The 22,696-nt window shown below is 53.4% G+C and overlaps 9 protein-coding genes across 9 annotated transcripts; 4 read left to right on the top strand and 5 right to left on the bottom strand.

The window, feature by feature from the left end:
• Positions 1–1,189: 1,189 nt before the first annotated feature.
• Positions 1,190–2,575, top strand: CCOS01_06328 (uncharacterized protein; the record flags this gene model as incomplete). Its single annotated transcript, XM_060454497.1, has 5 exons — positions 1,190–1,436; positions 1,492–1,571; positions 1,643–2,019; positions 2,080–2,144; positions 2,202–2,575. The coding sequence occupies 5 exons, from the start codon at positions 1,190–1,192 to the stop codon at positions 2,573–2,575; spliced, it is 1,143 nt and encodes a 380-aa protein (XP_060314197.1).
• A 3,240-nt stretch (positions 2,576–5,815) lies between these two features.
• Positions 5,816–7,860, top strand: CCOS01_06327 (uncharacterized protein; the record flags this gene model as incomplete). Its single annotated transcript, XM_060454496.1, has 4 exons — positions 5,816–5,873; positions 6,613–6,797; positions 6,847–7,328; positions 7,395–7,860. 4 exons carry the CDS (start codon positions 5,816–5,818, stop codon positions 7,858–7,860), a joined length of 1,191 nt encoding a protein of 396 aa, XP_060314196.1.
• A 215-nt stretch (positions 7,861–8,075) lies between these two features.
• On the bottom strand, positions 8,076–8,657 carry CCOS01_06326 (uncharacterized protein; the record flags this gene model as incomplete). The annotated part of the gene is made up of 1 exon (XM_060454495.1): positions 8,076–8,657. The coding sequence occupies one exon, from the start codon at positions 8,655–8,657 to the stop codon at positions 8,076–8,078; it is 582 nt and encodes a 193-aa protein (XP_060314195.1).
• Positions 8,658–10,164: 1,507 nt separating this feature from the next.
• On the top strand, positions 10,165–12,050 carry CCOS01_06325 (UV radiation resistance-associated protein; the record flags this gene model as incomplete). The annotated part of the gene is made up of 2 exons (XM_060454494.1): positions 10,165–10,542; positions 10,599–12,050. The coding sequence occupies 2 exons, from the start codon at positions 10,165–10,167 to the stop codon at positions 12,048–12,050; spliced, it is 1,830 nt and encodes a 609-aa protein (XP_060314194.1).
• A 325-nt stretch (positions 12,051–12,375) lies between these two features.
• CCOS01_06324 (WD domain-containing protein) lies at positions 12,376–16,218 on the bottom strand (the record flags this gene model as incomplete). Its single annotated transcript, XM_060454493.1, has 1 exon — positions 12,376–16,218. The coding sequence occupies one exon, from the start codon at positions 16,216–16,218 to the stop codon at positions 12,376–12,378; it is 3,843 nt and encodes a 1,280-aa protein (XP_060314193.1).
• A 903-nt stretch (positions 16,219–17,121) lies between these two features.
• On the bottom strand, positions 17,122–18,279 carry CCOS01_06323 (uncharacterized protein; the record flags this gene model as incomplete). The annotated part of the gene is made up of 3 exons (XM_060454492.1): positions 17,122–17,259; positions 17,310–18,057; positions 18,110–18,279. The coding sequence occupies 3 exons, from the start codon at positions 18,277–18,279 to the stop codon at positions 17,122–17,124; spliced, it is 1,056 nt and encodes a 351-aa protein (XP_060314192.1).
• Positions 17,888–18,595, top strand: CCOS01_06322 (uncharacterized protein; the record flags this gene model as incomplete). Its single annotated transcript, XM_060454491.1, has 4 exons — positions 17,888–17,935; positions 17,999–18,194; positions 18,334–18,388; positions 18,502–18,595. The coding sequence occupies 4 exons, from the start codon at positions 17,888–17,890 to the stop codon at positions 18,593–18,595; spliced, it is 393 nt and encodes a 130-aa protein (XP_060314191.1).
• Positions 18,596–19,868: 1,273 nt separating this feature from the next.
• Positions 19,869–20,754, bottom strand: CCOS01_06321 (uncharacterized protein; the record flags this gene model as incomplete). The annotated part of the gene is made up of 3 exons (XM_060454490.1): positions 19,869–19,935; positions 19,992–20,258; positions 20,333–20,754. 3 exons carry the CDS (start codon positions 20,752–20,754, stop codon positions 19,869–19,871), a joined length of 756 nt encoding a protein of 251 aa, XP_060314190.1.
• A 512-nt stretch (positions 20,755–21,266) lies between these two features.
• CCOS01_06320 (uncharacterized protein) lies at positions 21,267–22,616 on the bottom strand (the record flags this gene model as incomplete). Its single annotated transcript, XM_060454489.1, has 3 exons — positions 21,267–21,819; positions 21,870–22,408; positions 22,461–22,616. 3 exons carry the CDS (start codon positions 22,614–22,616, stop codon positions 21,267–21,269), a joined length of 1,248 nt encoding a protein of 415 aa, XP_060314189.1.
• Between the last annotated feature and the right edge of the window lie 80 nt (positions 22,617–22,696).

The following is a 22,696-nucleotide window of genomic DNA, read 5'->3' as shown; positions in this document are numbered from 1 at the left end:
TCCGAAGAGGTGTGAAGCCGGTTGATATCATCTCGAAGGCACCAACGCGCGCACCCACTCTTCAGAAATGAGGTTCAGCATCCTTTCAGAGCAACAAGAAAGTTGAGAAAGAAATAATGACGTTTAGCAGCTTCTAGTAATAATTACATGACGTTTCACCAAGGATGATCTCCCGCGATTCCTGCAATCTCACAGCAGGATGCATGTTTAGTGCCTGGGCCATCACAATATGCCACGATGATCCCAATGTTAACTGCTTTCCAGGCCAGTGTCCCACTGCTCGCAGATGCCTGTATCCCACGTGTTGAGACTGCCAGTGATCACACATCGAGACGGTCCGGCCCCGTCAGGTGAGTCGGCAAAGGCAGAATTCTTCCTCAAGGCGTCAGTGCGCCGAGCATTAGTTTGCTCCCAGCCCGAGGCACTAGGTTGAAAATGGTGAGCTATGTTGGTCTAATTCGGGATTGCTAATTTTGTTCTGCCCGTGGCTCCTCTTGAAGAATTGAAGAGGGCGGTCTTGTGGCGGCCTCTTGTCGATTGGCGCCGAGATAAGCTGTGCCGTAATCTTCTTTTCATGTTCCGAACAGGAATCCTCATCGTCGTTTCTTCACTCGGAGACTGAATCGACGAAAACGTCGAGGGTGCGAAACGACCTACAAGATGGAAAACATGTTGTTTACATCTATCCGTACTCGTTGTTAAGATTTTCTCTTCCCGCACAAAGACCGAAGGGCCATAGCATATCGCGCTCCATAAACACGAGTCTGCACGTACACTCTCAAGCAATTTATGAAGACTTTGCACACTGTAGTGCCTTGGAAGTCGCTGCTAGCTCCCGCCCATTGACGCGGCACTCGGTGAGGTCTCTTTTTGATCTGCTGTTCTTTCGCGTGGCGCCGAAGGGGAGGAGGCGCAAAACGACACTCGTGAAACCATGGTGGCTTGTCGATGCTCATGACAACGGCCGTGATGCATGGGCATAGAATACTTTCGGGTCTGTGTAGAAAAGTCAATGGCCTCCCGCCACGCGACGCGCTTTCGTCGTGATGTTTGATGGTCTTCTTTTCCGCAAAAAATTGCTCTTCTTTCTTCGCGCCCAGCGCTTTTCAGTTCTTTGCTGTCGACATTGAGTGTCGACATGATTCATCAATAACAGTTTCTACGCCTTTCCCAGTTCTATACGTCAAACATGAATAGCGAACTCGCCAACGGGTCGGATCTGCAGGTCGTCAGAACGGGAGGTGGTACCGGTGATAAGAGGAGTTTGGTGACGGTGGTTTGGGCGGTCAACCTCACGGCTTTCGTCCTCGTCGGAATAATAGTGCCTTTGCGGATTATCGTTCGCTGCACTGTAACACGGAATTTCTTCAGCGATGATGTACTTGTTATCATTTCTGCCCTCTTCACTTTTGCAGTATGCGCACTGCTTCCTATAGGTATGTTCTCATCCGTCAGAGATAAAATCAAGTCTGTTACTTACAAAGATGCCAGCGACCGACCTAGGACTTGGTCAACACTCCTGGAATCTCGATGCTGAATTCCTTCCTGATAACACCAAGAGTTTACTCCAGGTATGGACCGTGAAACGAACGCACTAGGAAGACAATCTCTGTGGGAAAGAAATGACTGACCGGCCTTGTAGCTCATCTTCATTGCTAATACTTTGTATCCTTGCGCAATCGCGTTCACTCGTCTCTCATCCATCAGCTCTTTTCTCAGACTCATTACACATGAAAGCGCTCGCTGGATCATGTATGGTGCAGCGTTCGTCACGGGGGGGTTCTGCTTGGCATCCGTGTTTGCCGTCATCTTCCAATGCAAGCCCATCATGGCGGCATGGGATTCGTCGACCGGCAACGCTACTTGCTACCCTTTTATTGACTTTCTTCATGCCAGCGCGGCATTGAACATTGCAATCGACATGCTGCTGTGCACCGTGCCCTTGCCGTATATATGGAACATGAAAATGACAACGGGCAAGAAAGTTCTGCTCACGATTCTCTTTGCCTTTTCTGGACTGTGAGTTTTAATAGGATAGTGTTGGACGGAGAGGAACGTTTGAACTAACAAGAGACTCAGCTCATGTGCTGCGGCAATCCTCAAGCTTGTCAACCTAGAGCCTCTGAACGACTCTGACTTGCCCTGTAAGTTTTTCTTGCATCCCAAAATAGAGAGAATTCAGACATTGACCACTGTCACAGACAACTGGGTCTCCTGGGTGCTCTGTTCTATCGCAGAGTGCACCATCGGCATCGTCTGCATGTCAATACCGCCGATCATTCCTCTCTTCACCAAGTGCTCCTGCAACAAGCCGCCGACGCCTCGAAAGGAAAGAAGCAAGTCGTTGCGGTATACCTTGTTTGCTGAAAAGCCAACCTTCAGCCGTGCTGTGGCACCGCGAGTCATAAGGCCGATGGCAACACCGTGGAAGGATCAACCGCTCGAGAGGACCGTCAACCCGGACTTCAAGCCAGATTTTCACTGGCTCAGACTGGAGCAGCAAGAGTATGGACGTTGTTGGGACAGAACGCCTCAGTCTACTAAGGTGGATCAGGTTCTTGGGATTGCGTTGTAGAAAGTTTCTTCTATTACCATGCGTCACTTTCGTTTATTACAGTTTCGAGATATTCAGCGAATGAGTTTGAGAGATTCCCACATAGACGTACGAATATATCCAGATTGGTGAACGGATAAAAGACTGTTGCGAACGGACTTGGTATAAAACAAGACAGCCATCAACATGGATCTATCGATCGAATATCACAAGTGCCATCGTACAGTAACCTGAGTCGGTAAGTAATTTGTGATCAGGGCCGTGCAGTATCTCTAATCCACCCGAGGCCACTGGGTTATCAACTGCCGAGCCGCAATAGGGGGCAGACTTCACCGAAGATCTCCCATATCGACTCGCACGCCCGTCAACCAGCCAGCTGGTGATGGTCCTGGCACCGGAGCATCGCCGGTGCTCAAAATCATATCGCATATGATTGGGTGAGTGTCGTTGTAGCCAATGGGGATTCCATCCGCGACCGGCGGCCGCTGGTATTCAAGAGTACGTAGGCAGTCACAACTCCGCCTTATATCCCCGGGGCTGGGTCTTGAAGTCGTCCGTCCACGACTATACGGTCAAAGCTTTTGAAACCCAAGCACCTGCCATGGGGTGATCTTCGAAGCTTCTGCGGAATCCACGGGAGCCAGCAAAGATCCGGGTGTGGTCTGGACTCATGTCGACATGGTCTCATGCCTGTCCCGTTTGCTCGTGGTCAAACCATCCGGTGGTCGAGGCGGTTCAAAGCCGGGAGAAGGGCTGACAGCTATGGTGTGTTTGCTACTGACTCTTGTAAGATTGCGGATCCGCGGGCCCCGTTTCAAGCTGTCTGGGAGGATTTGACAGACGGACTAGGTATGCGGCAATGAGGATCTTGAACTGCACAGATATCCGTGGCATTTTCCATGGAGGCGACCTCGGAAGTCGGAGCATGAAAGCTCTCACTGCCACTTAGACTAAGATATCTCGTCCCCATGACCCAATAAATACGAGGAGTAATTAGAATGATGTGCCGGTGTCAACTAACTAGATATGTTTTGGTATTCGAGGCATCATACTAACATTAGTTCGAGACAGATCTCTCACAATGCGACTTTGGAATGAAATGCTGTACACGTAAAGCCGGAAGAAATTCCGCCACCTACCAGGAACCCGAGTCTTCAATTGAGATCTAATACGATCTAGCAGGGAAGAGACTCGTAAGTACGGGTTCGACCTTCGGAAAACCGATATTTAGGTTGATCTAAAAGAGCCTAGCCTTGCACTACAAACCAACTGACAGAGGCGAAAGCTATCCGTACGGTCGTACCAAGTGCTTTTCCTGGGGTTTTCTGAAACTACCAAACTCAGCTCTCCACCTCGGGCGACGTCCCTGCTTCATTCCATCTACTCCGTACGCCGTGGGCAGCAGGGCCAGACGATGGCACGAACACCACATCAAGCAACAAGGGGAACACACGGGATAAGAAACTAGGCCCGCGTCTATCTCAGCCCCATCAAAAGCCCCAGCCGACTCCGAAGAGCCGTCAACCTGGTATCCGAACCTCAAATCATGACGTGCAGCGGCGACACAGCCAGGCAGCATCCAAGGACGACTCAGAAAAGTGCTGCCACTTCGAATCAACACGATCCGAATCGAAACTCAAAATCCATAAAAGGTCACACCCACTTCGGCTGCAGTTGTTGCCCGCGCCCGTCCGCCACCTGGCTCCATCACCTCTCCCGTTCTAGCGCGTGGGCTTAAAGAGCAGCAAATCGAGTAGAATAACTAGGCAAGGAAGCCATTACCACCAGAACCAGAATCTCCGGCACTGACCGCCCAGGCGTCGTCTGACCCAAGCGCCGGGAAATGCTGCTTCTGCGGAGTTAGCGCCTGTATAGCGCCGGCGACCATTGGAACAGAGTTCGCCCGTGGTTTGATATGTTCATTCCCAAGTTATTTAAAGGGGGTAAAATCTGCCGATTAGGAATCAACATTGAACAAATCCTGCGCGCCGTGACGCTAGAATTCGCTTGGAATCTACGTTTAAGGGTTCTAGAAAGGAAGCTGAACGCAAGTGGAAAGGTAAAAAACCTTCGCCCTCGGTTACAACATACCTTGAGACATTGAATCTCTATGGAATGGATGCTGTCCTACTGCATCTTTGTGTTCATTTGGAAACTGCCGACACCATCTTCTGTTGATTCAACTTGGTCAGTCGGGCAGTGCCGGCCTCGCTCGCATCCTCTTCTAACCACATCCCCAAACACGAAGTGAAGTCATGACTTTGCCTAATTAACCCCCCGCCGCGAGTCATTGGACAGGCTGACAATTCGACGTCCGGTCAGACCTCTTCAGAGGATTTAGCCTGCCTTTATCCGCTCCGCTACCCGACATGGGAACGATTTAGTGTCCGTCCAAAGGTGTGGACGCACCCAGTGAGCAACGAGCTGCCCCTGAGGCGCCCGAGCGGCATCAGATTCGCCGACAGGTAGCGTCCGAATTTCTCTGTGGCTGGAACTCGCTGTCTCTCACCCTCCCTCTCATGTCTGTACTGTCTGTCTTTCTGTGTCTGCTCATCTCTCGAACGAAAATGGCCAAAGGGTGGTGGGGGCTTCATAGGCGAGGGACCCCCTTTTGGCATGTCGCTGATCGCAAGTTTCCCATCCCCGCACTGACAGGGCCTAAAATGTGATAAAGCTCCTAAAGAGTGGTCCTTTCATCGGGGAGGTCTTCCCGATTCATCGCCCCCAACGCGACCCTACCAACTCGGCCGTACGACGCCCTTTCGGCTTAGCTTCCAGCCATTCTAGGTATTGTATTCGCTGCTTGCTCTTTCTTCAGCAAGAAGCTCTAGCTGATCCAAGAGGGTTTGGTAGATCTTAAGTGACAAACTCACACAAGTTACATAATAGTAAGAAGTACGGGAGGGCGTTCGGCGCCGGCCTACACAGCCACTACCATTGTACGGCTCTACTAAACGACTTAGAGTGTTTCTAGACGCATTGACAGTCCTTCTTCTGGTCCAAACTATCGTCGGCCAGGGTTCATGCAGAAGCGTGTGTCAGGAAAAGCCCACCCGCCATGTGGGTTCCCCTTGCACCATGCTTCACGTACTTCGTACCTTCTTTTTTTCTCCTTCCTGCAGCGGGCAGCAGTTCTGACCCCTCGGTGGACTAGCCCGCTTTTGCTCTTTTCGCCCGGAAGTCTGCCGCGTCGACGCAGAGACAAGCGCAGGTATCTGTGGGTGTGGTGGGTGTGTCACTGTGGGTTGGCCATGGTGAAAGATGGGCTCGCGCACTCGCGCGATAGAGGTCTTGGCCACCGGGTGGGATTCGAGGAACTGTGAGTGGGAGAGGGGAAGGGGTCCAATGCTGCCCACTGCGTAGCCTTCTTAATTCGTTCCAGGCTCTTTTTCTCATAGAAGGAGGTAGGTCGGATAAAGGGCCTTGCTTCATATTAAAGAAGACCGGCGGGTCGCACAAACATCCTGGAGAATGGAGATGCCCTTTTCCTTCCCCCTTCGCTTCTTCGATTGCTACTGGCTTTTTCCTGGGTTTAATTACTTGTTTCCCTTCATGATTCCCCCCAGGGTATCTAGGAGATGACCACATATCCGAGGCGGTATGGCCGGCGCTCGCTATTACTGCTCCTACTGTGGTGTATTGCTTCGGTAGTTGAGGCTCAGAGCGTCGCCGGCCTGCTCACACAAATCCCTAATTGCGCAGTAAGTCAACACCGACGTCAAGTTTCTGTCGTTTGCTCAACTCTGTTGTTTGCTTTTTGTACTTGCATGCCCTTGCATTCCCGGCATGGGGCCTTGTCAAATATTCTCCGGGCCGTATGGAGTACAGTAGGGCTGACTTGTCATGTTTGTTGCGATAGCTTCCATGCATTACACAAGGTCTACAAGAGGGCAACTGCAGCTTGGCATCGGTTGCGATTGTGACCGAATGTCTCTGTCCCAATATCAAACTGCAGTCAGATTTGTCAACGTGTGTGCAACTCAAATGTCACCTCGAAGACCAAGCTCGTAGGTTTTCTGCAAGTATCGACACGATATTCGCATACTGATGACTGCCAGGCGCCGCCAAGCTCGAGACAAGTCTTTGCGATGCGTATCCCAAAGAGTCTAGGAGTAATGAAGTCAAGACTATCGCCATCGCGCTGTCAGTCATCACATTTCCCGTTGTTGCGTTGCGGTGCATATCAAGATGGAAGATCACCAACAAGTTGTGGTGGGATGACTGGACAGCCATCTTCGCAACAGTGAGTGAACTCTTCGCAACACCAAAGACGAAAGCTGACGAGAAATCAGATGTTGCTAGCCGGCTTGGCCGGCATCGAAATTGCGAGTGCCGACCTAGGATTCGGAACTCACTACTGGAACATTGAACTCGATGCTGGAACGAAACTGCTCAAGCTTTTCTACGCCGTTCAGCAACTCTACATCATGATTCAAGTCTTCGCCAAAATCTCGATCCTGTTGTTCTTCTCCCGAATTTTCCCGGCAAAGTGGTTCCAGCTCACCGTCCGCTACTTTATCATGTTTTTGCTGCTCCACGGGCTGATATTCCTTCTGGTTATCGTGTTCCAATGCACGCCAGTCTCTTCGGTCTGGGATAGAAGCAACCCGAACCGGACATGCCTCAACGTGACCGCCATTGGATACGCCGGAGCAGTCTTCAGTATTGTGGAAGACTTGGTGATCTTGGTTCTGCCTATCCCCGAGTTGGTGAAGCTCCAGCTCAATATAAGGAAGAAAATTGCGCTGGGCTTCATGTTCAGCCTTGGCTCATTGTAAGTATTTCTTTACAGCCATATTGGTCTGTCGTTATCGACGGTTGTGACTAACATAGTTCGCAGTGCCTGTATCACAACTATGGTTCGCTTGAAATATCTCGTCATGTTCTCGAGCACTTTCGATACTACGTGGGACAACGTCGACATTGTCATCTGGTCCATCATCGAGGAATTCTGCGCCATCCTCTGCGCAAGTCTTCCAGCACTCCGGCCTTTGCTTCAAAAGGTCCCGCAACTCTTCTCCAGCAACAAGACCAACACCAAAGATCAAAGCTTAGGGACGGTAAACTCAAGACGCTCTATGCTCAATATTGGAAAGGACAAGTTCCACGAAATTCCCGAGACGCCGTCAATGGCTTCAGAACTACCACCCACACCAATCGATCTTGCAGACGAGATGGCGGCAAAGGCCGACGGGAAGCGTCAAGTCCTCATCACCAAGGATGTCAAGGTCAACGTAGCCAATTTTGAGCTGCAAAATGTCAAGTCTGGCAGGAAATGGCAAAAGAACGAAAATGGGAGGTTCTAATTGGTCAAGGAGGCAGATAGGAAGAGAATCGAAAGTATTCAGCGTTATGGATAAACGTTTTTTTGTATTACATTGGCATTAAAGCGACGGCGAACTTGGAAACTTGATTTGGGAGCGGCGGAATACCAATACCCAGAATACCATTTTGTTTCAGCAAGGGTATAGAACACGATCAAACTTGGGATGTGTGTATAATGGAACGAGTAATGAGCAGATCAGCCGTCGCGCGCTTTGTCCAACTCCTGCGTCTCTCGTGTCTCTGCCTTCTGCTCCTCCGTAACCAAGTCCCAGTCCTCATCCAACTGCCGACGATATTCTGCCGCTGCCAAGCCAGTGGTGACCACCAGATCGAGGTCGAGATCTGCGAGAGCGGCATGCAGCTCGAACCCGGGCCCCCGCCCGGCCTTGCTCATCGTGTTTGTATGACTTGCAGGTGCAGGTCGGCTCCCGCCTTCTCCACTCCCTCTCGAACTGTGTCCTTCTTCTTCTTCTCCTCTGGGGCCAGCATTCACCACGTGCAGCCTCGGACGGAAAAAAGCTAGAGTTTTGCCGTTGAAATCGATGAGCTTCATGCCTTTGCCGTGCTTGCCCAGATCCTCCCACAGCATCTCGCCCACGCCCAGGAAGCGGAAGCTGAGAGTACTAGACAGGGGGTGCTTGCGTGCCACCTTGAACTTGACACCTCGGACGGTAGCCTCTACCCTCGAGGGTAGTGTGCGGAGTTTGATAGCGGCGATGGGGCGGTGTTCTGCGGAGATGGCGTCGCAGTTTACTCGCCGGATTTCCATTTTGGTCATTTTGGTGTTATGACTGATTGTGTATACTGGGATGAGACACTCTTTGTGTTTGAGCAAGTTGACAACGATAGCATCCTCGTTGCCTCTACTGAGGACAAGGATGTGTCGCGGCTCTGGTGGGATTTCCATAAGGTATGTGAGGAACTAGCTCAGAAGAGACGAGCAGGGCTGGTAAATTCTCAGGTTTCCTACATTAATATCAAGTTTCATCTGCTGGGAAGACGTTGAGGAAATGTATTCCGCGGGTTTCTTGTATGTTCGTTGACGTATGCCAAAGTTTCCCAAGGTTACTCAGCAAGACTCTCAGCAAGACTATCCCACGGTGCTCTGAAAGTACATAGACCGAAGACGGGATGGAGAAGGCCATAGAAGGTGGTTCATCTATGAATCTCGGGCGCAATGGTGAGACGGATGGGCGAACCAAAGTGTCAGATCCATGAGGGGAGCTGAAGCTGCCACACTTGGCATCTAAAACCAAGCCAAGGCGCCCGTCTCCTATCGCTCGATACGCCGCGGCGGCTATGCTGTGTACCTTTCTCCGATGACGTATGCCTCAATATTCCTCTGGTAGAAGCTGATGTGCCGACGACGGGAAAATCCCCAGTATCCCACATACGGCCAAGCTCGGGCATTTTGGCAGCGATTTAAGGTTTCGGCGAGGGCGGGGCGATCGGAGGTGGAGTTGCTTTGCAGTTCACCGTCAGGGACAAGCCGCCATGCCGGTTCTACCGGGGGAGGGAATCTCGATACGACGGGCGCATCCGCGTGTGACCGGAGACTTAATCGATCTTGTTCCTCTCTAAAGCTTGACTGACATATGGCTGGGTATCAGAAAGGGGCGTGTCTAGCCGAGACCAGCCCATTGTCGCGTGTTACTGCAAGGAACGCATGGTTTGGTTAATTCATGGTTCCGCTGAAGGAACTCTCTTCTTCGATCGTGATCAAAGACATGTCGAACCTGCTGAAGCTTTGGAAGAATGTGAAGATGTGTCAAAATGGAGATATGAATGAAGGAAAGAAAGAAGAGAATGTGGTCAAGTCCCATATTATCCATCAAAGTTGCATCAATGAAGAGTATGCACATAAGAAATTAATGCAACACTCATCTGGCCATTCGGAAAGGCAAGCAGTAAATGCATCTATGCATCTAAGCAGCTATGACGATGGTGGGGCTAATTCCATAGCAGCCTGGAAGGAGCTCCCCGAGGTCGTTCCTTCCTGCAGCAATGGCACCGTGCTTTTGGGGAGGTGGCTTCCGTCAGCAGCAGGAGCAGCAGGAGCAGCAGCAGCAGTGACAGGAGCAACGTGGACGGGCAACCGGGAAGCTTTGCCCGCACCCAACGACCATCACCACCCGACATCACGATCCTTTGACAAACTTGGGCGTGCGGCTCTTCACACCACATCCTTGTCAAAACACAATTCAAAGCTGCGACACCGACACCCGGTCTCATGAATCTTTGACGCAAACCTCCCCCACCGGCCATGAATTGACCTGCAAGTCAAGATGCCTCCCCCCGAGTCCCGCCCCCTCCTTATTCCTCAAAACCGCAAGCTTCGTCATCTTCGAGGCATCTACCTGCGAAACCTGAGCTTCATTCGCCCTCGAGGCCACACCATTGATGATACTGCTCTGAACAAGACATCCTCGAAGCTCGAATCTCTTCGCGACACTCCTCAGCTCCAACATGCTCTCTCCAGCGACAATCTGCGACCCAAAGCGCTGCGCCGCCGCAGCACTGCTCTGGCCCAAGCTACACCAATCACGAGACAGCGCATGCTACAGTTGACCATCGACGGTAGGGCCGCCGATGTCTTCTTCTCGCTGCATTGCGAAGGCGAAGATGAGCCAGTCTATATCAGTGAAATGCAGGAGCATGCGACGGTATGTCAAATTCCAATCCTTGTGTTCCACAGCCGGACTGACAAGGCGACCAACAGAACTTCAACTTCCAATTCTTCGATCTCAACCACCATGGCCCCTCTGTCACCCGCTCCCCGGTCATGACGATCAAGATCTGGGCGAAGCGAACAGCATGGACTTTGCTGCTTCAAGATACAATCGATCTCCGAAGTCTCCATTTCATCGGCAGCCTCCAGAATCGCAAATTCCCGCCCAACGGCCTCATCTTCCACCTTGCCGACGGTATATACTCGCTCGATGTCCCGGCCAAGCCCACGCACCCGAAGGAGCTGCCACCCCTCCACACATCTTCTTACAACGCTCTGATGAAGCTCGCGACTCTGGATAACTCTATCCAGGACGCCATTGCGACACAGGAGCAGCTCACATCCCAAATCAACGACATCCTAGATGAGACGGCGCACAACGAGACACCAGCCGCCGAGGAGAAGGTGAAGCTGGCCAACAAATACGTGGCCCAAGAGCTGCGATCCTTGAAGGCAGCCGAAAAGCGGCGAGAGGAGCTACGCGAGTCTCTCAAGTCGCGTCGAGAGGCGATTGCCCAAGGCCGCGCCCTCCAAGATAAGCTGGCAAAGGATATTGTCGACGCCACAGAGCACCTATCGGCATCTAAAGAAGTTCTTGCCAAGACCAAGGAGACGATTCGCGGTCAGCGACGCCGCATTTGCGCAGACCTCGGCAACATCTACCAGATCACGCCCTGCCCCACGAGTGCTCCCCTCTCTTTCCAGATCGCGGGCCTGCCCCTTCCAAATACAAGCTACGACAGCGCCACTTCACGCGGCCCCGATGACGACCTTCTCTCCGCCGCTCTGGGCCATGTTGCTGCTCTGACCAATGCGCTGCAATACTACCTGTCTGTGCCGCTTCCATACCCAATCACGCCTTTCGGCTCACGGTCCCATATTCGCGACGATATATCACTGCTTACCGATCTGAACTCGGTGCAGGCGGCTCGACAGCGCGATTTCCCCCTGTACCTCCCGCGAGGTGGGTCGACCGCGGCCCAGTATCGCTTCGACTACGGTTGGTTCATTCTCAACAAAAATATTGAGGCACTCTGTGCCAGCCAAGGGTTGAAAGTCGTCGACATACGTCATACGTTACCCAACCTCAAGTATCTCCTGTACGTGTGCAGCGCCGGCACCGAAGAAGTTCCCGAGCGTAAGCGAGGCGGCGTCCGTGGTCTCTGGGCGGGACGGTTTAAAGGTCGCATCCCTTCGTCGGTGGCAGGCGTTGGCGATGAAGACTCGAGCAGCGTCGGCGGCAGTCGCCGTGGCAGCACCGACAGCGAGGTGCTCAGCCGGCAGCGTGATGAGCTCAGGAAGGCCATGACCGTTCGTGACGGTGCGAATTCCCCTGTCGACTATAACTTCACTCACGGGAATGGTGGGTCTGCGGGCCTCCCATTCGATGAGTTCAAAGTGTCGCTGAGAACCAAGGGCATGAGAGAAAACGCTGGGAACTGATGGCAGCCGTTGCCAGAAAATTCAGGATGGCTCAACGTTGGTCGAATTACGTGGTTTCATTGTTTGAGATACCCCGGCGATTCGTCGCCGCCATAATAAAATTGCTAATGCTGGAATCAATCGTATCGAACAACATTCGGTGGGAAACGTCTCCATGCCCCCAATGCCCCAACTGGAAAAAAGTACATGTAGCAACACCGTGAACAACATGCGTAGAAATACGCCATATGCTCCCCTCAACGCCGTGAAACACCAAATAACACAACCCGACACCATCCTTCCGTCATGGCAATTACAGAGACCGCCAGAGACGACCGAGCTGCCACTAACGCTCCGTCGGCACAAACTTGACGCTCTTCCTCCTCTCGCGCTCGCCGGGTCCAGTCCTGCTCCCCGGGCTTGAACTCAGTATCCCTGACGTAGGCGTACCGTTCGCCAACGCCTCGCGAACGCTCTCCACCGCACGACTCTGCGGCACTTCGACGCTGTCGCCGCGGACATTGGGCGGGATCACAGGACTCCGTCCCCCTTCGGCTTTACCCCCTCCACCGACGCCGCCAACCAAGCCGCCCCCGCCGATGCGTACTTTCTCGACAGCTGCACGACCAAGCTCGTCTGAGCGCGTCGTCGACTTCTCATCCCGCCATTTGCCGGGAAGACACGCGTGTCCGCAACCGTCGAGGGGACAACACCCGTCGCTGAGCTCGTAGTTGCCGTCGTCCGAGGGCGCGTGCCAATCTTGAAGACAGGTCGCGTGACCGCCGTGGGCGCAGCCGGGACAGTACCACCATATGCTCATCACCGGGTCGGTTGGTGCCGGGGCGGCGGAGACGCCTTCGGCGAGGGAGAGCATCGTGGCTGTGGTCTCGCGGTGGCCGCATACGGCGCAAGGGGCCATTGTTGTTCGGCAGCGGTCGCATTTCCACAGGGCCCTGGAGCCGAGAGACGGGTCCAGCTCTCGCGGCTTGTGGCAGCTAGGACAGATGAAACCGCCCTTGACGCCTTGTTGAGCGGGGCCGAAAATGGATGTGTAGTTTTCGCCCCAATCTGGAATACCTTCGGGCCAACCCTTGATACAGAGCTTGCGGAGGAGGGCAGCTTCGATGAAGAGCTTCATTCCTGTCAGGCGTGAGTGGTGTTGCCGGAGGATGGAGGATGCGCGATGGGGATCGATGACGGATTCGGGCACGAGGGGCTTCAGCAGTAGGACCATGGCGGAGGCGTTGAGTGCTGATGTCCGTGTTTCAAAATCCAGGGCGCGAGATAGGAGGGTATACGGGTTCAGCGGCGGTGAGCGGTCCTCCTCTGGGTTCGATGATAAAGGATGTGGGTATGATGGGTCCTCCGGCCATGGGAGGTAGTCGGACTCGAGAATATTCGGTGTTGTGTCGTGTTGAGGGGCCGTAGCGATCCTCGGAGGGCTCGACGCAGCAACACCGACGTGAAGAGGTGCATGGTCTTCGTAGGTCGCAGGTAGTGATCCCAGCTGTGAATGTGTCGACGGTTCATCCGTAGCTGTATCAGAAGCCATGGTCGTCTGAGAAATCATAAAGATTTCTTCTGGAGATTCTTTGGGCATACTCTCGCCAGGACCATGCAGCGACGCCAGGGCACCATGTTCTGGAGAGTCCTCGATTTCTTTGCCACGGATGCGGCTTTCATATTCGCCCTGCTCTTTAGCATTCCTTTGATGTGCAAGCTGAGCGGGATAGCTAGTGATGGAGTGAGCCGACGCTGATGTACCCCCTTCGGAGGATGATGCCAGCCCAGAAGTTTGCCGGCTGCTCTCGGACATGGAGAACATTTGAGAAAAGCCATCAGAGTCATGTCGCAACGGGCGTCGACTATTCGGCGTGCGGGGGCCATAGTCCAAGGGCTTCTGCTCCTTTTTCTTTGGCTCGGGCACATCTATCGCTTGAGACAGTGCGTCAGTATCATAGAAGTCGTATCCCTCTGTGATGGAGGCCTGCGTCTGATCGCTTTCATGACTTGTAGTAGACAAAGGAACCGAGTCCAGCCGTCTCCTTGGACTTATGTTGAACGTACTGTGGGCAGCGGGGGGCAAAGCAAAGCTATCCAACTCTTTGACCGGCGGCAGCTGAGCTTCCTCAAACTGATCCGCATTTTCCTCGTTGATGGCCCTCGCAATTGGGGTTGCAACGTTGGATGTGCTTTCAATCTCTTCGGAGAGCAAGGACCGCGGCCCCAAAGACTTGCTGTCTATGCCATTGGATGTAAGAGCTGACGGCCGTCGAGGGGTTTCTTCCCCATTCATCTCCACAACAACATCCAATGCTCTCGGTACCCTGAGCTTGGGTACATCTTTGCCTTTGGAAATGGACCGCCTCTTCTGGAATCGCCCAAGTCGCGTCTCGAGGTGGAACTGCGCTCTTCTGCTCAACAAGAGGTTCATTGAGTAAGCCAGAATCCGCCATGTCTGTGCTAGGCGGAACAGATTGACGTGTTCTGCAGCGCGTGCGTATTTCTCCATAATGCCAGAGATTCTTTGCGCTAGTGGTTTCGCTCCATCGACAAACGGGAGGTCTTTGTCCATTGTCTCAAGATAGTAGCTGGAAAGATATTGATAAACATCGACTCTTGCTGCTGCAGGCACATGACCAACAGCCATAGACTGCTGAGTCTTGTAAGTGCCTGTGACTTTGATGGCTTGCTCAAGACCCAGAACGAGATCGTCGCCTAAGCCTGGTCCTGATGGAGGGGTGGTGCTGAGAACGGGGATGGAGCGCAGACTGTGCCTTCGTTTCCTGCTCACTCGCCTACGAGGCCCTAAAAAGCTGCCGACGACATCTTCTTCAGAATCACTGCGACTGATGCTCAGCATCGGTGTCGTCGGACTTGAGCTGTAGGATGTTCGTGGAGGCACGACGCTTGGCTGATGATGGACGATGGGAGGTCGTGGGCGGTCATGTAGTCGCTCGTCGAGGAACATGACGGCATCGCCTCTAGCAGATAGTGCCATCGTCGACACAGATTGCCTATCGAGGACTTTCGGGGCAAATGCTACATCGCATTGGTTGAAAAAGCCGTCGTGGCCGACGGTCCAGAGAAGGTCCTGGTTCTGCCACAACAGACCTGAGGGGGAGATCTCGAAGCGCTCAATCTCCTTGTATGGCATGGATGGCCTGGCCAAGTCCCAAATGTGTACGGCGTTGATACCGTATCGCTTGTGGCTGCCGTCGTCGTAAGAGACAGCAACCTGAGCGGCGCGTTTTCCCTGAGCGCTGGCAGACCAAAGACCAGGCCGCCACGTCACCGCAGATACAGAGGAGGGTGTGTAGATGACCCATCGAGGCTTTTGACGTTTATCAGCATTCTTGGACATATCCCATACAGCGCATTTGCTGTCCCAGCCGCCGCTGATCAGATGGTTGCCATCCGGATGCCACGAGATGGAGGCGCAGGCCTTGTCATGCGCAGGGATCTTGAGCAATGGCTGAGCAATCTTGCGTACGTCCCACTTGAGCACGACGCCAGACTCGGTGCCACAGGCAAAGTAGAAGCCATCTTTGGGTGACCACTTGACCTGCCGGACTCCGTCCGCATTGCACTTGTATGCCCCTCGAGGGCTGTAGGTGAGCCCCCCTGACCTGCTTTGTACTGGCGCGCGAATGTCGAAATACCGCACCAGGCCATCCTGACTCCCGGAGAGTAAGGTGGTTTGCCTATGAGGGTTGATGTCGAGACTGTTGACCTGTCGCGAATCCTCCCTCGTCTGAACGAACTCGAGCGCAGCGCCGCCGGTCGCAATCCTCGAAAGGTCGTAGGAGAAGATCTTGCCGTTGGCACAGGCAGTGAAGATGGTGGCGTCGCCATGCCATTTGACGTCTCGAATGGAGAGTTGGTCTGCCGTCAGAGAGCTCGATGCGCCCTTGCTCGAGGCGGAATTGATAGCGGCGCGGAGGTCGGTGCCTTCGCTGACGGACAGGCCGTCGAAGAGGATAGTCTTGAGAACATGTCTACCGGCGATGACAGCAGCTCGGTGATCGGTGGAGGTATCGAGGCATAGAATGGGGGCGCCGGCAGGGTAGACGACGTTCTGAGAGGCACTGGGTCTGTAGGAGGCCTGGTATTGCGGCGCACTGGTGATGCCGATGGAGTGGGTGTCGGTGCTGCTTTCGGCAGTTACTTTGCCGAGGAGTTTTCTCATGATCTTGTTTTCGCGGCTATACATGGAGCTCGCACGGCGCCATTGGCAGCGCCGTTATAATGCGGTCGGTATGCCGAGGATTTATTCGGGTGGTGAATGTGATGCGATGATAATGAGTCGAGTCGCACTTCCCGTCGAAGCGGCGACAGCGACTGGCAGGTAATCAGGCACTTTGGTAGGTGCGAAGCTCGGCGCGTCCAAGCTCAACCGAAGTCGTCGATAAGAAGATTACGATAAGAGGGGTGGGGATTTATCGATAAGATTAGATAAGCATTCATGGTGGGGTCTCCTTTTGCCTCCAGCTTCCATTGCTCTCCTTTGGTTCATCACCATCCAAAACTCCATTATCAACTATCGCCTCTTTGGCTTCTAGCCCTGCGCCCTATCCCTATGAAAAACGTACGGTCACATACCTCGACAGGAAAGACCAATTGCCGGCCATGACTATGCAATGACAATTGGTGCAAACGAGACAGTGGCTGGCTTGCTTGCGAACTCGCTCACCAGACCCCACCACTTGGATCGAATTACATCTAGACAATGACATGATTTCCTCGATTCCCGGAACTTCGCCTTCTTCGAACCAATGTATAGTCTCGAAAATTTATTTGCGATATCTCTAGAGCGATTCTTCGTATCAAGTCATCCGCCATCAATCTCATAACTCATCGTCTTGGCCACACGTCGCTCAGAGGAGTCGATCTGCCCTCAACGTTCCATGTTGCCATCGTCCCTTGCACAGGGAATTCTCTCGATAACAGCCGCGATGCAACATCGTACAGCCCACGCTACTTCAAATACGGGAACGCCAGACACTACTACTGAGTCACCCGCGATTGCTGTCGTCGCCACCAACTATTACGCCACCAAGTATTAGGTGCGTTGAGAATCAGGCAGGTCGCCTCAGCATGTAGCTGCCAGCTGTCTCGTCATGCTCTCCGAGGCCTCATTCTCTTGGACTTCTCGACTCTCCCTCTCGGAGCTCTCGCTGGCTGGAATGTCCTGGTCCTCCCCGCCTCTCTTGCCCGCCGCCGTTCTCCCCTGTCAAGCGTCAGCAAAGTGTATGATCAAGGACGATTGTCAGATTCTACATACAAAAGCTGGTACAGCTCTTCAGTCTCAAGGTCTGATATGGCTGAGTCCGAACCACGACGTTCATATCCCACCTCGATGGGCCCTTGTGGTAACGATACTGCGGGCAACGGCACTGCAGGTGCTGCTGGGATATCGACTTCCCTATGGCTGCTGACCTCGGGAGATATGGGCGAATTCGAAGCCAATACCGTATTTTCCGATAGCCTGGGCACACTCAATTCCAAGCCTGGGTCTTGCTCGTTGTCTTTCGAAGCAAGTTCCCACATCTGATACGCTAGTACTTCGTGGGGGTGGACTGAGGACAAGTAATGCGTCAATGGCTGCTCCGCTTTGGCATCTTCGGTGCCTTCGGTAGTCCCGAAAGGCGACGTGCTACGCTCGATCTGTTCATACACTCCAGGTACTCTTCTCTTCCCAAGAATTACCGATCCGCAGTCGGAAGAGTTCGCGTCACGCCCGTCATCTTTGTCGGGAGGCAGCCATAGCGCCCGTCTCTCATGCGATTGAGGGCATGCCAAGTACGATTCCAACGGCCCAGCGGTTGGTGGTGTTTTTGACGCCAAGCTACCAGACGATGAAGCCTCAGGCGTTGCTGGAGTTCCAGGCCGCGACCGCGCTGCTCGTACTGTCTCGTCATGTTGCAAGTGTATACTCTTGGCAGTGCTTCCATTGACATCCACGATAGACTCAGGAGATGGGGCGGATGACCGACGAAAAGCTTGTTTTGGGAGCTCAATCTCTGGGCTGTTTTCGATTAGAACACATTTCTCGTTTCGCCGAGCAGAGTGAACGTTACCGGAACACGCTGTTCTCCTTTATCCTCGGTTCTAAGCTGATGCTGGATCCGCCGGGTGATCTCGATCCATCGCGACAGAAGCCAAGTACGTTGACCTCCGGGCTCATGCCAATACCATGATATTCGATGTTCTCCAAGTCGGGATAGGAACCAGAATTCGTTATGGTCATCCTGCAGGACGAAAACACCACACTAACAAGGCGTACGGCTTCTCTCTTCGCCAGTTGAGTTCGAATCAGCAATGATCGATGGTGCTAGCAGCCAGCTTTGGGTAAGGGAGTGAGTAGAGCAGGAAAAGCAAAGATTGCACAGAATGAGTCCTCAAACTGGAGGACAAAAAGTCGTACTATCCTCTGATCTTTTCTTTCGGACTCTCGCACACGCCAACACAGGACGAGCAAGTCCCAAGCTGGCGGCGCAGCAAGGCGACCACTATCACGCTTTAAGAAATCCCGAATCCAGAGCGTTGGGTTCCGGCCCGCGTGAAAGTCTGCACATTGGCGAGACAGGGAACGGTCACACTTTTAACTGACCACCTTCATCGTCCCAAGCCGAAGCCTTTTCTGCAGACGGACGCTCCTACAATCCCTGGACAAGACAAAAAGGTCTGGCGACAGGATGGTGATACGACCACTCGTTGATTATGGTGGGGTTGTGCAGGGTTCCCGACAGAATGGCACACCAATTCCTGGGAGATCCTGGGCGGCAATAAACAGCCACTCTTCCCCGTGGCTCCCACCGCGGAAGCTCGGCGGGGAGACGCCAACAGGGCTTGATCGGGGGGGCCCTGGTTGTCATTCTTTCTTTTTTGTCATGGCACCCAATCCCCAACTTCATTTCAAGAAGCAGCTGCCTCGTCTGAGAGGGTGCCGTTTGGCTGGAAATTGCGCCGGTGGTATGGATAGATGCCGCTGCAACCCTCTTCCCCTTGCTTGCCAACGGGGTTTGCTCTGCCCATCCATTTTCTGCATGTCTCTGTCTGCAAGTTTCTACGGAGGTGTGGGAGGACTCATGGATGGGCTGATGGGCGTGTAGTTTGACGATGATTGACATGCACAGCTCACCACATGAGTGAAAAAAGCAAATCTTGCTCATTGCTGCTAGGTTGGCTCTGTCTGTTAATGAGCGAAAGCGGACTCGAACGTTGCATTGAAGACTATCATTTGCCCATCCGGGAGAGACTTGCATCCATCACAAAAGCACAGAGCCGAGCGCATTACTGAATTATTGAAGACTTAATCTCTGTGTTGCAGACTTGCATACACGTCAGCGGCATTCTCATCCGGATATAAGACTTCGGGATTTGAACATTCTCTCAATTCTCAAGTTCCTCAATTGCTGCCACCTCGTATCATCTCACCTTTTATGGTTCCGTTTGTCTTTCCCGTCAAAGTTTTGACTTCGACTCGGCATTCATCCCCATGCAGGGAGGCGTTGTTAATGGGCTGGGATTGGCAAGAGATCCGTCAGTTGTTCAGGGGCAGCCCGGACGTCCCGTCGCGCCCGCTCCTCCTTACCATTCTGCTGGGTCGTCCCCGCCGTCAACTCGTGTGTTGGCAGATTGTGCGGCCCTGGCGAACCATCACATCTTTCGAACATTTTCTATCAACTTCATCCTCCTCCCTTACTCTCGGGACCAGACTGCAGATCTAAATGATACATCATTCATGCTGTGGATCTGCAAAGCCAGGTCTCGACGAATTGCGTTCTCGACACTACGATTTCGGTCTATGTGTAAGTTTCCTCATGCTTGGCTTGCTCATCCCTCATGTTTCTTCGACCTCCTTCGCATGTAGTACCCAGTCACAGTCGCAATGCCGACTGGTCTGCGAAATCGTTAGCAAAGACGCCGCAGCCTGTCTGGCTCACATACTCCACTCACAGCAACAACACCCGGAACACGCCCACCGCCATGCCCATCCTCAGTCCAGTCCAGCACTCCGCCGACTGCTCACCGTATTCATTGCAGAGAGCCTTGTCTAGATTGGCCTTCATCGCAAAAATGAGATATGATCCCGTCGCGGTGGCGTTGAGACAGAGGAGGGCAGCAAACCCAACGGAGAGAGCCATCCCAAACCAAGAGCACGCCACCAAGGTGACGATGATCCAAGCGCCAACCTCGACGCACATGGATATCAGCGATATCATGCTGCGTGTCTTTGTGTCAGTGTTGCCGAGTCGACTGGCTTACAAGAACGACGAGCGAGATGGGCAGAAACTCACGAGACAAAGTCGGCCCTCTGAACCAGTCCCGGAAACTTCTTGACTCGTTGAAGGCTCTGTGAGGAGATGACAATTGCAATGACCTCGAAGATGATGAGGACTACATGTCCCGTGAAGATTACTGCTCCACCATTCTCTGGCTTGGACCACCCCCGTGATGACGGCGGCCTCACGCGGGACCTTATTGGCGGATGAGGCCTGCTCGATTCGCCATTTGTGCTGTTCCTAAAAGTCTTGAGTGAGCTAAACTTGCCGGTCCAACTCCGAGTCTTATCGGCGTTGGCGTTATGATCTGTCCAAGGTTGTTGCGCTGTTGGCGACGGGGGCGGAAATCCGGACCCATTGGTTCCATGGGCCCTCCGTTGTGACTGGTGAGCGCTGGCAGACCCAACCTGCGCCTCCGGATCGCTATCGTCAACCATCCTGATGAATGTCGATGCGGCTTGCTTTTCTCTCGATTGAGTCGTTGTTTGAGAGATATCTGGAGTCTCGTGTCTCGTGAAAACACACTCGGGCTAAGGTATGAGCTTATGAGTCTCGAGTGAGCACTTTTTCACTTCTTTCTGAGGCGCTTCATCAGGCACCCGGCGCAAAGTGAGGCGAAGGCCTCCCTCAGCCGCTAAGCACGATTCTGCCTCGTTGATCGGCAAACCCGCCAGACTAACTCATTCAGCCCAGCTACGGAGCCGATTAGCCGACTCACAGTAAGCTTAAGGCTTCGCTCCATGCTTTTGATAAGTCTTCGATGTTCGATGTGGATCAATCTGCCTACTCAGTGAGGCGCAACCGCATCTCAGGTCACCATCATGATGATGCAACATCGACCACCACGGGTCAGACTCAAACGTCGCATTTTGATGAGTTGCCGAGTCAAGCTTATGTACGAAGTTTGAGGACTATCCAAGGAGTGCCGTGTTATTCACGTATCCCCTCTTCAACCTTTCAGAACATCCAGCGGAAACCTGGTCGCAATTTCCTGATACCCGGCCACATTCGGATGCAAATGATCACCACCATCAAACTGCGCCTTCAACTTATCCCCATCACCAATAAATCCCGCAAAATCCACGACATGATCAAACGTTTCGCTCTCCAAAATCCACTTATTCACCCTCACGCGCGTCCGCTCCCTCTCCGCGTTCGAGTACGCCTGCCCGCTCCCCGCAAACGGCGTGATGGTCGCCCCGACGGTAGCTAGCCCGGCCTTCTTGCAGTCGGCCACGATCTTCTGGTACGCGCCGATGAGCCCGTCGCCGATGCGCTGCTGGGAGCCCGTATCGGTACCGCCGCCGCCGATGTCGTTTACGCCTTCAAAGATGAGAACGCGGGAGACGCCTTGCTGGGTGAGCGCGTCGCGGGAGTAGCGGGTTAGGAGGGTGGGGCCGAGGCCGCCGCTGAGGACTGCGTTGCCGCCGGCTGCTTGGTTTGCGATGGCGAGGTTTGTTATTCCCTCCTTTTGCAGGCGTGCCAGAAGAAGGTCGGGCCAGCTGTGAAGATATCAGTTGATTGAGATTGTCATGAGACGGCCGTGGCTAACCGGTTGTTCTTGTCATCGTCGCTCCCACGTCCATCCGAGATGCTATCTCCAAGAACAATCATCGCAGACGTGTTCCTGGGAGCCCACGCTTCCACAGCACTAGCAAAATACCAGTGCTTTGTGCTAGCACCTCCGATAGACGATGTATTCACCTGATTTCCAGTCTGCATCCATGACGTCGTGCGACTGCCGGGGTGTCCCGTGATACGAGTCCCAGACTGGCCTTGCTGGGAGTACAGACTCAGCGCGATGTTTGCCTGCGGTTGCACCTTAAAGTCTATCGGGTCAGAGTAAACGACCGCGCCTTGCTTGATAATCACAGACGGAGACCCGGAGAAAGTGAGTCCCTTGATGGTGGCAGGATCAATTCCAGATACGCCTGCGGCTCCGCCGAGTGGAAAGGCGACGGAGGCTGCTGTGATGGGCAGATCTGAACCCCCAAAGGTGTTTGTAAGCTGGAAACGGATGCGTGATGCGCCGATAGAAGCGTGGAAGGTCTGGCGAAGCGTCGCGTTGCGGAACTGAACACTTCCTTCATTCTACGAGAGTCATATTAGTACAGGCACGGTGTAGAGGAAGAAGGCAGCATACGTATGGTGAAGGTGGAAGATTACTCTGTTCCACCTCTTGGGTCATAGACGTCCATGTCACGACCCAGTGATTGTCGTCTTGTCGTTCGTAGAGGTTATCGTCAATTGGGATGGCGAGGGCGAGCGTTGCCCAGAGAAACAGCAGGTATGCCAGCATTACGAAAACCCGCAATGCAAACTCACTTCGGTGGATTGACGAGGATTCTCACTATTCTCGAGGCTGGAGGCATTCGGGCT

The sequence above is a fragment of the Colletotrichum costaricense genome, assembly GCF_030867565.1.
Source record: "Colletotrichum costaricense strain IMI 309622 chromosome Unknown Scaffold_6.1, whole genome shotgun sequence".
In the NCBI taxonomy this organism is placed as follows: Eukaryota; Fungi; Ascomycota; class Sordariomycetes; order Glomerellales; family Glomerellaceae; genus Colletotrichum; species Colletotrichum costaricense.
The sequence above is the reverse complement of the archived record's forward strand: the minus strand, read 5'-3'. Positions and strand labels throughout refer to the sequence as shown.